We start from the raw sequence: 15,057 nt of genomic DNA on the forward strand, positions 1-15,057 counted from the left end.
GTGAGCTGGGGCAAGGAGGTGGGATGGGATGTTTACAGTAGGTCCTACGCAAACCTCGCCGTTTCCCAATTGAGGGCTCGCGTCCTGGCAACATCCATGGCCAAAGCCCAGCTCCCCCACCCCCCTTTGTGAGTGCCCGGGGGCATCTGCCTCCACCCCCAGGGGCAACAAAGCCCCATGACACCCCCCAATAGAAAAGAGGGTGGCTCCATTCTCCTGTACAAACGCAAAAGGGTCCACGTTATTTATTTACATTTAAGCTGCAAAATATTATTAAAACAAAGAGGGGGGGTTGGAACTGCACCCCCCCACCCCTCCCAAAAAGAAACGCAGATTAAAGAGGGGTCGGGGGGAGGGAGATGAGATCTGGTCTCCCTTTTCGGGGTGGGGGAGGAGACGCTGCAGCTGTTTATTAGGGGCAAGCAAGGTCCCCCCGCGCTCTTCAATCTGCGCCCGTCTTTTCGGAGACTCTCAGAGCACCCTCCCACTGCTTCTCAGCCCCACCCAACTGTCAGCAGGGCCCCCCCCTCGCCGCTTTGGTGGGGGGGCCCCGAGGGCATCTTTCAAACCGACCAGCGCAGCCCAAAAACAGGTCCTTTGGTGGGAACTTGACCAAACATCCCCCCTTTCTTTGTTGATTCACACACACCCCGCTGCACCCCACTTCCGCCACCTACAGGGGTGGGGGGGGGGCAGTAGTAGAGTCTCCATTTTAAAAAGGAAACCGGGGTGGGGGGGAGAAGGGGAAGTTTAAAAAAAAAAAAAAACCACACAAAATAAACCCCTCCACTTTCCTTCTATATTTACAGCCAGGAAGCGGGGGTGGGGGGAACACCCCCAATTCCCCCCCCCCATCCGCTGGGGCTGGAAAGAGCAGCCGCTCAGTTTCACCCCCCCCCCCATCAGCCGGGGGGGGGCAACATGAGCACACAGATGTGGGGGCGAATCTCCTCTCTGCTCAGGGCAATTCGAGGGACTGGGGGGGGGGGGGGGGAACAGTCCAGCTGGGTAGGGGGGCGGGGCCCAGTCTCTAGGGCTCCCCCCCGCCCCGGGGGGCCGGCACAGCGGCAGCGGCCTTGCGGGCCCCCTCTTTGCACTTCTGGCAGTAGAAGATGTCCGGGACGTTGGTCTTTTTGATCTTGGCGCAGGAGAGGTGGATCCAGGTGCCGCACTGGTTGCACTCGATCATGGGCCGCCCGGCGAAGGGCTTCTGGCAGTAGCAGGTGATCAGGTCCCATGAGTCGTCCCCTGTGGGGCAGGGACAAGCCGGGGGTCAGGGCTCTAGGGGCATCAGAGCTCCTGTAGCCCCGCCCCATTGGGATCACAGCTCCCCTAGCCCCGCCACTCACCCCCAGACCTACATTAGCCCCGCCCCATTGGGGAAACAGCTCCCCCAGCCCCACCCCTTCACCCCCATTAGCCCCACCCCATTAGGAACAGCTCCCCTAGCCCCGACCCATCGGCATCACAGCTCCCCCTGCCCCCAGGGCATGACTAACTCCAGCCCCAGGTCCCCGTCCCCCGCCAATGTGTCTGGCACCCCTGGCTGGTGGTTGGGGGGGGGGGCTGGGAGCCTCCCCCTCCAACCCCATGTGCCACACAAAGACAGGCCAGGAGCCGGGATTCCTGGCTCCTAGCCCCGGCTCTGGAGGGGGAGTAGAGAGAATCAGGTATCGTCTGCCAGATGATGGGAAGACGGGAGGGCTGAACACACCCTTTTTTTTTTTTTTCTTTAACTACTCAAAAGACGGCAGTGGGCTTGGATTCGGGACCCCTGGGTTCAATTCCCAGGCCTGCTGCAGATCCCTGCCACAATCCGTGCCTCGGTTTCCCCATCGGGAAGGACAGGAGACCGCCACTTCCAGCATCCAGTTAGATTCTGATCTCTTCAGCTGGTCTCTCTCGACGCTAACGGCCCCAAAACATCAAGCCATTTCCGTCGTCTTCCCCTGTCTGTCTGTCCCTGGCCGGTTCGCTTCAACCCGCTCCACCCCGAGCCCAGTGGCTCGTGCGGGACGAGAGCGTCTATACAGTCATCGAGAATGGGGAGTGGGGGCTGGTGGTTAGAGCAGGGGGGCCAGGGAGCCAGGACTCCTGGGTTCTCTCCCCAGCGCTGGGAGGGGAGTGGGGGCTGGTGGGTTAGAGCAGGGGGTCCAGGAGCCAGGACTCCTGGGTTCTCTCCCCTGCGCTGGGAGGGGAGTGGGGGCTGGTGGGTTAGAGCAGGGGGTCCAGGAGCCAGGACTCCTGGGTTGCATTCCCAGCACCACCCTGCAGTGGAGCAAAGTTTTGGCCGGCCACCTCCCACCCCGTCCCCACGCCTTCCCCTCCCGCCGTCCCAGCACGCCCCGCAGCGCCTGGCCCCACAGCCCCCTGGGAGAACAGGCCCGGTGGCCCCGGCCCCCTCACCTGACTCGACCATGATATCCTCGTCCATGACCCGCATCTCCCCCTCGCTGGAGCTGCCGTCGCCGTCCTGGCTGGTCTCGGTGCTGCCGCATTCCTTGCCCTCCCCGCCCCCCAGTTTGGGCTCCGGGAAGCCGCCCTCTGGCAGCAGCTCCTCCGGGGAGGGGGCCTCCTCCTCCCCACCCCGGCCCGGTGCCACCGCCGCCCCCCCCGCCCCCTCCTCCTCCGAGTCTGTCTCGCTCAGGGAGGCCTTGAGCTTCTTCTCGGCCTTTTTCAACTTCCGCTTCTTGCTCTTTTTGATGCGCGAGCGTTTCTCGCCCGCCGAGTCCCCCCGGCCGCGCCGGGCCGCCTCAGGGGCCGCCCCCGCCCGCCGGCACCGCTTCTCCTTCTTCTTGTCCCCCGGCGGGCCGGCCCGGGGTGCCGGCGGCTGCCGGCCGGCCGGATCCAGGTCAAAGAGGGAGTCCTTGAGCTTCATCTTCTCCAGCAGGGAGCTGTCCGCCTTCAGGCGGCGGAAGGCCTTCTTCTTGGAGGACTTGGCCTTCTTGACGAAGGTCTCAATGGTGTGCAGGTCCGAGTGGGTTGACTCCCAACCGTCGCTGTCCGCCACGCTCTCCGGGCGCAGGGGGGAGCTGGAGCCCGAAGGGGTCCAGTCGCTCTCCTGGTTGGGGCGGGATGCAGATTAGGGAGGGGGCGGCAGGGAGAAGCGGAGGCCAGCCCATGGAGTGGTCCCCAGGCCACCCGCCTAGCATGCCGGTGGGTGAATGTTGGCCGTCATCCCAGCATGCAGTGCGGCCTGGGTCAGGAGAGGGTGTTGCCCGCTCTCCCAGCATGCATTGGGTCCCAGGTGCCTTGCAGAGGGAAAGACGCTTCCCAGCATGCACCATTCCCAGCCAACTGGGATGGGTACATCTCTGTATTTGTGCAGGGCTGCCGGAGAGACTACATGTCCCACCATGCAATGCTGCTGGCAAGCCACGCCTGTGCGGACATGTCCTCTAGGCAGCCGGGCTGACAACACTACAGCTCCCACAGTTCCCTGCTCCAGCCTCTTAGCTAAATGGCTGGGCTGCAAGGCATGCTGGGATCTGTAGTTTTCCTAGCCCAGAAAACAAGGCAGGAGCCTATGGAAAAACCTACATATCCCAGAATCCTGTGCTCTGGGGGGGGCCTCCCAGAAGGGCCTGCTGGGACATGTAGTAGATCACGATAGGACTGGGAATTGGAGTACCCCTGGCACCAGACCATTCCCCACCCCGAGCTGGCGCCCCCTGGAGGGGACAGGCCCCTACCCCATTCCCCGCCCCCCTGAGCCAGCCAGTCCCCGCCCTGGGGTCAGAGGGGAGCCGGCGCCCCCTAGAGGGGACAGGCCCCTGCCCCATTCCCCACCCCCCTGAGCCAGCCAGTCCCCGCCCTGGGGCCGGATGGGAGCCAGAGGGGACAGGCCCCTAGGGCCTAAGGGTGTCGCTCACCTCCTTGGTGGATGGGATGTAGCCGGCATAGGCCAGGACAAAGCTGCAGAATTTGTTGAAGTCCTCGATGGTTCGCCGCCGCTTCTCGGGGGGCTGAGAACAGAGACATGTTAGGGGGAATTAAGCGCTGCCCCCCCAGCCCTTGCGTCAGGGACTCACAGGGGTTAATCGCACCCCGAGATGCCGGTCACACAGCAAGGCCAAACCAGGGAGACAACCCAGGTGTCCTGGCTCCCAGTCCCCCCAACTCCCTAAACACTAGACCCTGAGAGTCCTAGGTTCTCCTGCCCCCCGGCTCCAGGACGGGAGTGGGGGCTGGTGGGTTAGAGCAGGGGGGGCTGGGAGCCAGGACTCCTGGGTTCTCTCCCTGGCTCTGGGAGGGGAGTGGGGGCTGGTGGGTTAGAGCAGGGGGTCCTGGGAGCCAGAATTCCTGGGTTCTTCTGCCCCCACAGCTCCGGGAGCGGTCAGGTGCCCAGGGCTGCAGCGGCCACATGCCCAAGTGTTTATTCTGTTGCAACCACATCCCATCACAGGGACCTTCCCAACCCCCAGGGCCACCCCACCCCCACCCCAAAGCCACGCCCAAAGAGGGAGGGGGCGGGGCCTCAGGCAAGGAGGAGGCCTCGGTCCCCCCACCCTCATGTGCGACCCCAGTGTGGGGGACAGGGAAGTGCCCGGACTCACCTGCGTCTCCGCTTTGAGGTTTGGGGGTGGATCTGGAAAATAAAGGGGGGGCGGGTAAGTTTGGGGGGTTCTCACCCCTTCCCCCTAATAAGCGTGGGGTCTACAGCCTTCTTTCCCTGCCCCTTTCGACCCCTCTCACCCCCGCCCCCAGTGTCTGGGATCCTATCACCCCACACTTGGGGGGCGGGTCCTTTATCTCCCCCCAATACACACAACCCCTCATGTGTCCTCACACTCCATTCCCCACCCCGGGAGGCACTGACCCCAATTTCCCCACACACACACAATGCAAAACCCTGTCCCCCCAACTCTCCTGGGGAGAGACCCCACCCCTCTCCCCACCCAGGGACACGCCCACCTCAGCCCCCTGCGACAGAGACCTTCCCCCGAGATCCCAATCCCCCAGCAGAGAGACCCCCACCAGCCTCCCCAGCCCACCCACCCCCACTTCTTCCTCACCAGGCCCCCAGGTAGAGACCTGGTGGGGCGGGCGCAGGGGCTGCAGAGAAGATGTCCCTGGGGAGAGGAACCTACCCCTCCCCCGCCAGGACCTCAGGGCGTGGCCTGGTTTCCCCCCCCCCCCCAACCTTCCCCAGGTTCCTCCCCCTCCAGCTCCTTGAGCCGCTTCCCCCCCCCCACTCCACTGGTACTGCCCCCTCCCAGCTCCCTCCACCCCCTTCCACTGTCAGCTCCTCCCCCCTCAGCTGCCCCACCCTCACTGACAGCTCCTCCCCTCCCCCTGCCACCAACCAACCCCCCCTCTGCTCCCTAGCACCCTCCAGCCCCATCTCCCTGCTTCTGTGGCCCCCCCCTTCACAGTCCCGGCTCCCTGCCCCCCCCCCCCCCCCCCCCCCCGCTCCCCGGCTTCCCAGCCCCCACCCCGGCTCGGCTCCATGGTTAATATTCCACCACACACACACACCCCTCCGGCTCCCCCCACAGCCTCCCCTTCCCCCAGCCTCCCCCCACCCCGTCTGCCCCTGCAACTCCAGCTGTCCCTTCCCCTCTGGGCAGCACCCCCGTACCTCCTACCCCCCAGCTTTCCCCTCCCCCCAGCCTCTTAACCCCCACAGTTCTGGGACACGCTCTCCAGCCCCCCCCCCCCACACACACACACACCAAGTCTCCAGCTCCCCCCTCCCAGCAGAGGTTTTCGCCATGGTTTCCCTCTCGTGTTTCTCCCCCCCCCTTCACCCCGGTTCCTCCAGCTTCTCCGTTCTGCCCCCCCGCCGCTTCAAGCTCCTCCCTTCTCCTCCTGCCAGCCCCCCCCCCAGCTTCTCCCTCCCCATATCCTGGCCCCCAACCCCTCCCCCGCCGCCAGTCCCACCTTCCTCCCTGCTCCTTCTAGCCTCCCCCCACTCAGTTCCGTACAGCCCCCCAATTTCTCCCCCCCCGACAGTCAGCTCTCCCGCAGCACCCGTCCCCCCTCCCCCAGCTCCTCCGAGTCGCCCCCCCGCGATCCTGTCCCCCAACACCGGTCTCGCTCCTCTTCCCCCACCCCCTTGGCTCCTATCCCCCAGTCCCCACCGCCATGCTCCCTCGAGCCCCCACCCCGTCCTCAGCCCCTGCCCCCCTCCACCGCTGTGCACCCCCAATACACACACACGCCACCTCAACTCCCCCCTCCTGCCTCCTCCCGGCCCCCCCAGGGCCAGTCTCTCCCCCACCCCCAGCTCGCCTCTTGCCGCCCTCCCAACTCCGGGCTCCCCCCCACTCTGCCCCCCCCCGATCTCCTCCAGCTCCCCCTCCCCAGGGCCAGTCTCCCCCGCCACACTGTGCCCCCCAGATCTCCTCCAGCTCCCCCTCTCCCGGCCCACCTACTGTGCCCCTTGCCCCCCCAGCTCCCGGCCCCCCTTCCCAAGGCAGATCTCCCCCACTCCCATCTCTCCTCTCCCCCCCAAAAACTCCGGGCTCCCCCCCCACACACTGTGCCCCCCAGATTCCCCCTCTCCCGGCTCCCCTCCCCAGGGCCAGTCCCCCACACTGTGTCCCCGAATCCCCCAGATCACCTCCAGCTCCCCCCCCTCCCCAGGGCCAGTCCCCCCCTACTCCCCCTCCAGCTGGTCTCCCCCAGCTCCGATCTCCCCCTCCCCACACACTGCTGAGCCCCCGAGTTGGTCTCCCCCGGCCCCGCTGTGCCCCCCAACTCCCCCCCCCCGCCGCACCTTCCGGGCTGGGCTCCGCCATGGCCTCGCCGCCCCGCGCGGGGCTCGCACCCCGGGCCGCTCTCTCCCTCCGTCCGGTGCCGCCCGACTCCGCTCCCCGCCCCGCCCGGCCGCCCCCTTTGCTCCCCCCGCCGCGCCCGACAGCCCCGCCGCCGCGCAGCACCCCGGGAGATGGAGTCCGCGGGCCCGCTGCCCCCGCCCGCACGCGGCCGGCTCGGGACTCCAACTCCCGGCAGCCACCGCGCCGCGACAGCGCGCTCGCTCCTCCGCCCCAGCCGGGCACGCTGGGAGATGGAGTCCCCCCAGCCCCGGATAGCGGCGCGACTCTACTTCCGGCGTGGGGCGGGACTTCCTACCCGGAGGGCGCTGGGAGCTGTAGGCCTGCGGAGCTTTGCCCCGGACGGAAAGCGCCTGTTGGCTCTGACCCCGCCTACTGGCCATACAGGGCGCTGATTGGCCAGAGGCAACCTGTCACCACCAAGGAGGCCCCGCCCAACCTCTCCCTAGAGAGTTGGGAGGTGGGGAACTGTTGGGTTCTCTCCCGAGCTCTGGGAGGGGATTGGGGGCAGGTGGGTCAGAGCAGGGGGGGCTGGGAGCCAGGATGCCTGGGTTCTCTCCCTGGCTCTGGGAGGGGAGCAGGGGCTGGTGGGTTAGAGCAGGGGGGGCTGGGAGCCAGGACTCCTGGGTTCTCTCCCCAGCTCTGGGAGGGGAGTGGGGGCTGGTGGGTTAGAGCAGGGGGGGCTGGGAGCCAGGACTCCTGGGATCTCTCCCTGGCTCTGGGAGGGGAGTGGGGGCTGGTGGATCAGAGCAGGGGGGCTGGGAACCAGGACTCCTGGGTTCTCTCCCCAGCACTGGGAGGGGAGCCGGGGCTGGTGGATCAGATCAGAGGGGGTTGGGAGCCAGGACTCCTGGGTTCTCTCCCTGATACCTGAAGGACCCACAACCCCTCTTGCCTATGACCCCTTCCAAGGGGGGAGTGTCTCTTCCTGCCCCCCCATGATCCCCTCACACGGCAGCCAGCTCACCCTGGTCCCTACACACTGTCCTTCCCCCCCCCCCCCCCCCCAGCAGAAATAACACCCCACAAGGCTCAGCGTTTTCCTTCTCATTTTATTATGCCCCCCCACACACACCCCATGTTACAAGCGCTGACGTGGCCCCCTGGTGGCAGCTCGGGGCCCTGCTGGGTGACACGAGGAGCCGGCGATTTGGGGGTGGGAGGATGCGGGGGGTGGGGGGTTGAAAAACCCTTCATGGCAGGAAATCAGAGATTAGCCAAGGAAGCCCAGGCACAGCAGGGAGGGGTGGTTACATGGGGAGGATTTAATTAGGCAGATGGGGGGGTCATGGGGAGGGGTGCCCCCCCATCCTCGCACCCCCACCCTGGGGAGGAGAAAGGCTCTTATCAAGGAGATCAATCAACAAAAGGAGAAAGTGCAGGTCCCTTCAGGGAGGGGGCGCCCCCTGGTGGCGGGGCAGAGCGCGGCGCCTCACATGCCATAGACACTCTCGTCGCTGTAAGCGATGTACAGGAAGAAGTCTTCCTCGTGGTGCTCCTGCCGGGGTGGGGGGGGGGGAGAAAAAGGGGGGGTCATTACCAGGGAAAGCACCCCCTGCTGACCCCGTGCCCCACAGCGCCCCCTAGCACCACCCTGGGGCCAGCCCCGCTTGCCAGGGGTGAGCACTCCATGCTGAGCCCCCCACCCCGCTCCCTGCCCCACAGCGCCCCCTAGCACCGCCCTGGGGCCAGCCCCGCCTGCCAGGGGAGAGCGCCCCCTGCTGAGCCCCCCACCCCATTCCCTGGCCCGCAGCGCCCCCTAGCGCCGCCCTGGGGCCAGCCCTGCCGGCCAAGGGAGAGGACTCCATGCTGAGCCCCCCACCCTGCTCCCTGCCCCACAGCGCCCCCTAGCGCCACCCAGGGACCAGCCCCGCCTGCCAGGGGAGAGCGCCCCCTGCTGAGTCCCCCGCCCTGCTCCTTGCCCCACACTGCCCCTGAAAGCCACTCTGGGGCCAGGCATACCTGCCAAGGGAGAACGCCCCCTGCTGAGCCCCCTGCCCCACTCCCTGCCCCACAGTGCCCCCTTGCACCCTACCTGGTACAGCTGGCCCATGGTGGCGCTGGTTGGGGGGATGACATTGTTGACGAAGAAGAACAATGCGTCCTCGGCCCTTAGGTGGATTCGCTTTCGGATCAGGAAGTAGAACTGTCCGACTGGGGATGGGGAAAGGTGGGGGATCAGGATGGGAGGGGGGGGCACCCTCCCCAATACCCTCCCACAACCATACACTCCACCCCCCACTCTCCTCCCCCCTCCAAGGGCCCTTCTGGGACCCCCCCCCACAGAACTGAGTTGCGGGGATTCCCCCTATGGGGCACACCCTGGTTTATCTAGCCCCACTTCCAGCCGTTGGAGAGGCTACCCAGTACCCCTCCTCCGCGCCCCCCAAAAACCCAACCTGTCCTTTCAAATCACACCCCCTTCATCTGCCCACCCCCACTGAGACCACCTCGGCTTCCCCCTCCATCTGCTCCCCTCATTGCGCCCCATGACGCCAGTTCCCAGAGACAGCCCCCCAAGAACCCCCTCCCCCCCCGCTGGATCTGCCCCCCCACCCCCGAGACTCTCCCAGCAGCACGGTACCCCCTGGGGGGGTGCGGCAGCACTGACCGGTGAGGTCTGATGGGACCAGGTATTTCTTCTTGTCCAGGTCTCCTATCCGGGCTTTGGGGGCTTTCTCCACAATCACCTGCAGGGGAGGGAGGAGACACGGGGATCAGCTGGGTGCCCCCCCAGGAACTTGGGGGGCTGGAAGTACAGCCCCATGGGGGGGGAGGGTGGAATAGCTCAAGCCAGGGGGCAGTGGGAGAGGCTGGGATGGATCTGCCCAGCAGTCCAACCCGAACATCCCCACAAAACAAACACACACTGTGGTCCAACCCGCCCCCAGAGAAGGTCCCAGCAGGGGAGGGCAGGGCCAGGAGGAAGACAGAGAAGGGGAGGGCAGGGGGCAGCGAAGGTCCTGGCAAGGGAGGGCAGGGGGCAGGAGGAGGGCAGGGAAGGTCCCAGCAGGGGAGGGCAGGGCCAGGAGGAAGACAGAGAAGGGGAGGGCAGGGGGCAGCGAAGGTCCTGGCAAGGGAGGGCAGGGGGCAGGAGGGAGGCCGGGAAGGACCCAGCAGGGGAGGGCAGGGGGAAGGCAGGGAAAGGTCCCGGTAGGGGAGGGCAGGGGGCAAGAGTTAAGCAGGAACGGTCCCGGCAGGGGGTAGGAGGGAGGCCGGGAAGGTCCCGGTAGGGGAGGGCAGGTGGCAGGAGAAGGCAGGGAAGGTCCCGGCAGGGGAGGGCAGGGGGCAGGAGGATGGCAGGGAAGGTCCCGGCAGGGAAGGGCAGGGGGCAGGAGGATGGCAGGGAAGGTCCCGGTAGGGGAGGGCAGGGGGCAAGAGGATGGCAGGAAAGGTCTGCAGGGGAGGGCAGGGGGCAAGAGGGAGGCCGGGAAGGTCCCGGCAGGGGGCAAGAAGAACACAGGGATGATCCCGGCAGGACAAGGCAGGAGGAAGGCAGGGAAGGTCCCAGCAGGGGAGGGCAGGTGGCAGGAGGGAGGCCGGGAAGGTCCCAGCAGGGGGCAGGAGGAAGGCCAGGAAGGTCCTGGCAGGGGAGGGCAGGGGGCAGGAGGGAGTCCGGGAAGGTCCTGGCAGGGGGCAGGAGGAAGACAGGGACGATCACAGCAGGAGAAGGCAGGAGGAAGGCAGGGAAGGGGAGGGCAGGAGAAGGCAGGGAAGGTCCCGGCAGGAGAAAGGCAGGGAAAGCTCCCGGCAGGGGAGGGCACGGGGCAGGAGGGAGGCAGGAACAGTCCCAGCACGGGAGGGCAGGGGGCAGGAGGGAGGCCGGGAAGGTCCCGGCAGGGAAAGCTCCCGGCAGGGGAGGGCACGGGGCAGGAGGGAGGCAGGAACAGTCCCAGCGCGGGAGGGCAGGGGGCAGGAGGGAGGCCGGGAAGGTCCCGGCAGGGGAGGGCAGGGGGCAGGAGGGAGGCAGGAACACTCCTGGCAGGGGAGGGCAGGTCCCGGCAGGGGAGGGCAGGGGGCAGGAGAAGGCAGGGAAGGTCCCAGCACAGGAGGGCAGGGGGCAGGAGGGAGGCCGGGAAGGTCCCGGCAGGGGAGGGCAGGAGGGAGGCAGGAACACTCCTGGCAGGGGAGGGCAGGTCCCGGCAGGGGAGGGCAGGGGGCAGGAGAAGGCAGGGAAGGTCCCAGCAGGGGAGGGCAGGAGGAAGGCAAGAACAGTCCCAGCAGGGGAGGGCAGGAGGAAGGCAAGAACAGTCCCGGCAGGGGAGGGCACGGGGCAGGAGGGAGGCAGGAAAGGTCCCAGCAGGGAAGGGCAGGGGGCAGGAGGGAGGCAGGAACACTCCTGGCAGGGGAGGGCAGGTCCCGGCAGGGGAGGGCAGGGGGCAGGAGAAGGCAGGGAAGGTCCCAGCAGGGGAGGGCAGGAGGAAGGCCGGGTCCCGGCAGGGGAGGGCAGGAGGAAGGCCGGGAAGGCAGGGAAGGTCCTGGCAGGGGAGGGCAGGAGGAAGGCCGGGAAGGCAGGGAAGGTCCTGGCAGGGGAGGGCAGGGGGAAGGCAGGGAAAGGTCCCGGTAGGGGAGGGCAGGGGGCAGGCTGGGACGGTCCCGGCAGGAGAAGGCAGGAGGAATGCACGGATGGTGGGCATCTCTTTCGAGGATCCCGGAGGGCTGCCCTCTTGCTTGCATGGATTTCTCTCCCCCCCGGGTGCCTGATGCGGGGGGGAGGGGGGAGGATGAGGATACATTACAGCAGGGACTCAGAGACCCAGTTTTTATGGCGGTGCTGGGGGTGATAAAGGATGGTAGGAGGGTCTCAACCTCCCCACATTTCTGGGTACATTTACTGGGGTAACAGGACCTACTGGGGGTGTCAATGGAAACCAAACACGTACCTATGGCAGGGATCACACATGGGGGTTCACAACAGGACCTGATCTGGGTATTTCCGCATGGGGGAGGGAGGGCCCCACTCTAGGTATTTCTGGGGGGTTCCCCCCTCAGAAGGTGAGGGGTGAAGATAACACAGGGTGAATAATATCCCCAAGGGTGTTTCTCTAAATAGGACCAGGCCTGGGTATTTGGGGTGGGGCGATGTGGGTCATGGGGGAGAGAACATCCCAGAGTGAGGAATACCATGGGGGGGGGAGCTTCTGAACAGGATTGGGTATTTGGGGGGGGGGGGGTCAAGGATGCGTGTCCCACTGCAGAGGGCGTATCCTGGGGTCTCACTCAGGGGTATTCCTATGGGGAGGAGGGTCCTGGCCCTGGGAGAGGTGCATGTAGGAGGTATGGGGGGGTCCCCAAGACACCGGGGCTGTCTCACTCATATTTCCACGGGGGGTCCCAGTCCATGGGCCGCACGGGGGCGGGATCAACATAAGAACGGCCCTATTGGGTCAGATCAAAGGTCCCTCTTCCGACAGTGGCCAATGCCAGGCGCCCCAGAGGGAGTGAACCTAATAGGTAACGATCCCATGATCGGTGTCCAAACAGCGGCTAGGGACACCATCCCTTACCCCGCCTGGCTAATAGCCATTAATGGGCTTAGCCGCCATGAATTTATCCAGTTCTCTCTTAAACCCTCTGCTAGTCTTGGCCTTCACAACCTCCTCAGGCGAGGAGTTCCCCAGGTGGACTGTGCGCTGGGCGAAGAAGAACTTCCTTTGCTTTGCTTTCAACCTGCTGCCCGTTCATTGCAGTGGGTGGCCCCCAGTGCTTGTGTTATGGGAACAAGCAAATAACTTTTCCTTAGTCCCTTTCTCCAAACCAGCCATGATCTTATGGACCTCTCTCATATCCCCCTTTTCCGCACGTGGGACCCGTCCCACCGCCCTCACCGGGTATTTCCGGGGGGCCCCAGGCCATGGGCCGTGGGGGGGGGGCAGGGTCCGGTCCGGGGCGGGACCGGACGGGGGGGGCGGGTCTCTCGCGGGGTATTTCCGGGGGGGGGGCAGGAGCAGGGTCCGGTCCGGGGCGGGACCGGACGGGGGGGGCGGGTCTCTCGCGGGGTATTTCCGGGGGGGGGGGCAGGGTCCGGTCCGGGGCGGGACCGGACGGGGGGGGCGGGTCTCTCGCGGGGTATTTCGGGGGGGGGGGGCAGGGTCCGGTCCGGGGCGGGACCGGACGGGGGGGGCGGGTCTCTCGCGGGGTATTTCCGGGGGGGGGGGGCAGGGTCCGGTCCGGGGCGGGACCGGACGGGGGGGGCGGGTCTCTCGCGGGGTATTTCGGGGGGGGGGCAGGGTCCGGTCCGGGGCGGGACCGGACGGGGGGGGCGGGTCTCTCGCGGGGTATTTCGGGGGGGGGGGGGCAGGGGCCGGTCCGGGGCGGGACCGGACGGGGGGGGCGGGTCTCTCGCGGGGTATTTCGGGGGGGGGGGGGGCAGGGGCCGGTCCGGGGCGGGACCGGACGGGGGGCGGGTCTCTCGCGGGGTATTTCGGGGGGGGGGGCAGGGTCCGGTCCGGGGCGGGACCGGACGGGGGGGGCGGGTCTCTCGCGGGGTATTTCCGGGGGGGGGGGGGCAGGGTCCGGTCCGGGGCGGGACCGGACGGGGGGCGGGTCTCTCGCGGGGTATTTCCGGGGGGGGGGGCAGGAGCAGGGTCCGGTCCGGGGCGGGACCGGACGGGGGGCGGGTCTCTCGCGGGGTATTTCCGGGGGGGGGACAGGGTCCGGACCGGACCGGGGGGCGGCTCCCGGGCTCTCACCGGGACGCGATCCGGGTATTTCTTGCGGATCTTCTCGCCCTCGCAGCGGCGCCGCTCGAACGGCTGCTCCTCCTTGTACAGGAACTTCATGGCTGCGCTGCTGCCTGCGCCGCCTGCGTAAGCGCCGCCCGGCCTGCGCCACTGACGTAACCGCCGCCCGCCCGCTCTGCGTCAGCTCCCTGCGCCGCCGGCGTAACCGCCGCCCGCCTGCGCCGCTGGCGTAACCGCCGCCCGCCCGCTCTGCGTCAGCTCCCTGCGCCGCCCAAACCGTCTCTCTCCAGCGCGCGCCACTAGCGTGGCCGCCGCCTCCACCTACGCCCCTAGCGTAACTGTCGGTTTCTTTCACGGCCTCGCGGCTACGCCACTGGCGTAAAAGGGGCAAGCCCCCCCGCCCCCAATTTGCCGGGGTTACGAAAAGGGCGTAAGTCCCGCTTCCGTCTGACTCATTCCCGCTGCCAGGCGGGGCGGGGCTACGCTACAGGCGCAGGCCAGGCATTTCTCCACCTCCCCGGACACCCCGCAGCCGCGATTCACAAAGCCCCACGTAGCAGTTTGACACCAAAACAAAATAGTGCGGAAGGGAGACAGGGAGGCGTGGCCAATACAGGGGGCGGGGCCCGGCCTCGAGGGAGGGGGCGTGGCCACGGCTGGAGAAGGCGGGGGGAGAGCCAGCAACAGGACGGCGGAAGGATAACGTGTCATGTGATAAACGTCACTCAGCGAGGGTGGTCACGTGCCCGCCGGGAAGACGATCCGGCCGGGAGGAGGCTGATAAACAGGGGGAGGCCCCGTGACTGAAGAAGGGGTGTGGCGTCAGAGGGGGAGAAAGGGACGGGGCGGAGGGTGAGCGTGACCAATGGGAGGGGAGGACCCACGTAAGGGGCCCACGGGGCGGGGCTTCCTTGGGGAAGACCCCAAAAGAGAAGTGGGGGGGGGGGCACAAAGGCGGGTGAAACCATTGGAGGGGAAGGCGCAGCGGATGGAAGAGACCAAAGGAAGAGGGGTGGTGGGGACAGCCATATGTGGGGGAGGGTCCAATACTGGTGAGAGGGGGCCGGGAGCCAGGACTCCTGGGTTCTCTCACCGGCCCTGGGAGGGAAGTGGGGGCTGGTGGGTTAGAGCAGGGGGGGGGCTGGGAGCCAGGACTCCTGGGTTCTCTCCCTGGCTCTGGGAGGGGAGTGGGGGCTGGTGGGTCAGAGCAGGGGGGGGGGGCTGGGAGCCCGGACTCCTGGGTTCTCTCCCTGGCTCTGGGAGGGGAGTGGGGGCTGGTGGGTTAGAGCAGAGGGGGCTGGGAGCCAGGACTCCTGGGTTCTCTCCCTGGCTCTGGGAGGGGAGTGGGGGCTGGTGGGTTAGAGCGGGGGGGGCTGGGAGCCAGGACTCCTGGGTTCTCTCCCCGGCTCTGGGAGGGGAGTGGGGGCTGGTGGGTCAGAGCGGGGGGGGGGGGCTGGGAGCCCGGACTCCTGGGTTCTCTCCCTGGCTCTGGGAGGGGAGTGGGGGCTGGGAGCCAGGACTCCTGGGTTCTCTCCCCGGCTCTGGGAGGGGAGTGGGGGCTGGTGGGTTAGAGCAGGGGGGGGGCTGGGAGCCAG

At 67.2% G+C, this 15,057-nt stretch overlaps 2 protein-coding genes across 2 annotated transcripts; both read right to left on the bottom strand.

Moving 5' to 3' along the window:
- Nucleotides 1-219: 219 nt before the first annotated feature.
- Nucleotides 220-6,813, bottom strand: PHF23 (PHD finger protein 23). Its single transcript, XM_054005347.1, has 5 exons — nt 6,722-6,813; nt 4,557-4,588; nt 3,873-3,965; nt 2,407-3,061; nt 220-1,248 (listed from the first exon to the last, which is right to left on the bottom strand). Exons 1-5 carry the CDS (start codon nt 6,741-6,743, stop codon nt 1,031-1,033), a joined length of 1,020 nt encoding a protein of 339 aa, XP_053861322.1. The 5' UTR covers nt 6,744-6,813; the 3' UTR covers nt 220-1,030.
- A 998-nt stretch (nt 6,814-7,811) lies between these two features.
- Nucleotides 7,812-13,693, bottom strand: GABARAP (GABA type A receptor-associated protein). Its single transcript, XM_054005275.1, has 4 exons — nt 13,472-13,693; nt 9,391-9,469; nt 8,815-8,933; nt 7,812-8,277 (listed from the first exon to the last, which is right to left on the bottom strand). The coding sequence occupies exons 1-4, from the start codon at nt 13,559-13,561 to the stop codon at nt 8,212-8,214; spliced, it is 354 nt and encodes a 117-aa protein (XP_053861250.1). The 5' UTR covers nt 13,562-13,693; the 3' UTR covers nt 7,812-8,211.
- Between the last annotated feature and the right edge of the window lie 1,364 nt (nt 13,694-15,057).

Source organism: Malaclemys terrapin, chromosome 15 (genome assembly GCF_027887155.1).
Source record: "Malaclemys terrapin pileata isolate rMalTer1 chromosome 15, rMalTer1.hap1, whole genome shotgun sequence".
In the NCBI taxonomy this organism is placed as follows: Eukaryota; Metazoa; Chordata; order Testudines; family Emydidae; genus Malaclemys; species Malaclemys terrapin.

Bases quoted from the DNA above. Each gene is read 5' to 3' on its own strand.
- PHF23 (XM_054005347.1), bottom strand. From the start codon at position 6,743: ATGGCGGAGCCCAGCCCGGAAG. The intron at 3,966-4,556 runs GTGAGTCCGGGC...CTCTGTTCTCAG, and splicing joins ACCTCAAAGCGGAGACGCAG to CCCCCCGAGAAGCGGCGGCG. The intron at 1,249-2,406 runs GTGAGGGGGCCG...CCTGCCCCACAG, and splicing joins GGATATCATGGTCGAGTCAG to GGGACGACTCATGGGACCTG.
- GABARAP (XM_054005275.1), bottom strand. From the start codon at position 13,561: ATGAAGTTCCTGTACAAGGAGGAGCAGCCGTTCGAGCGGCGCCGCTGC. The intron at 8,934-9,390 runs GTCAGTGCTGCC...CCCCATCCCCAG, and splicing joins GGTCCCATCAGACCTCACCG to TCGGACAGTTCTACTTCCTG. The intron at 8,278-8,814 runs GTAGGGTGCAAG...CCACCCCGGCAG, and splicing joins CCATGGGCCAGCTGTACCAG to GAGCACCACGAGGAAGACTT.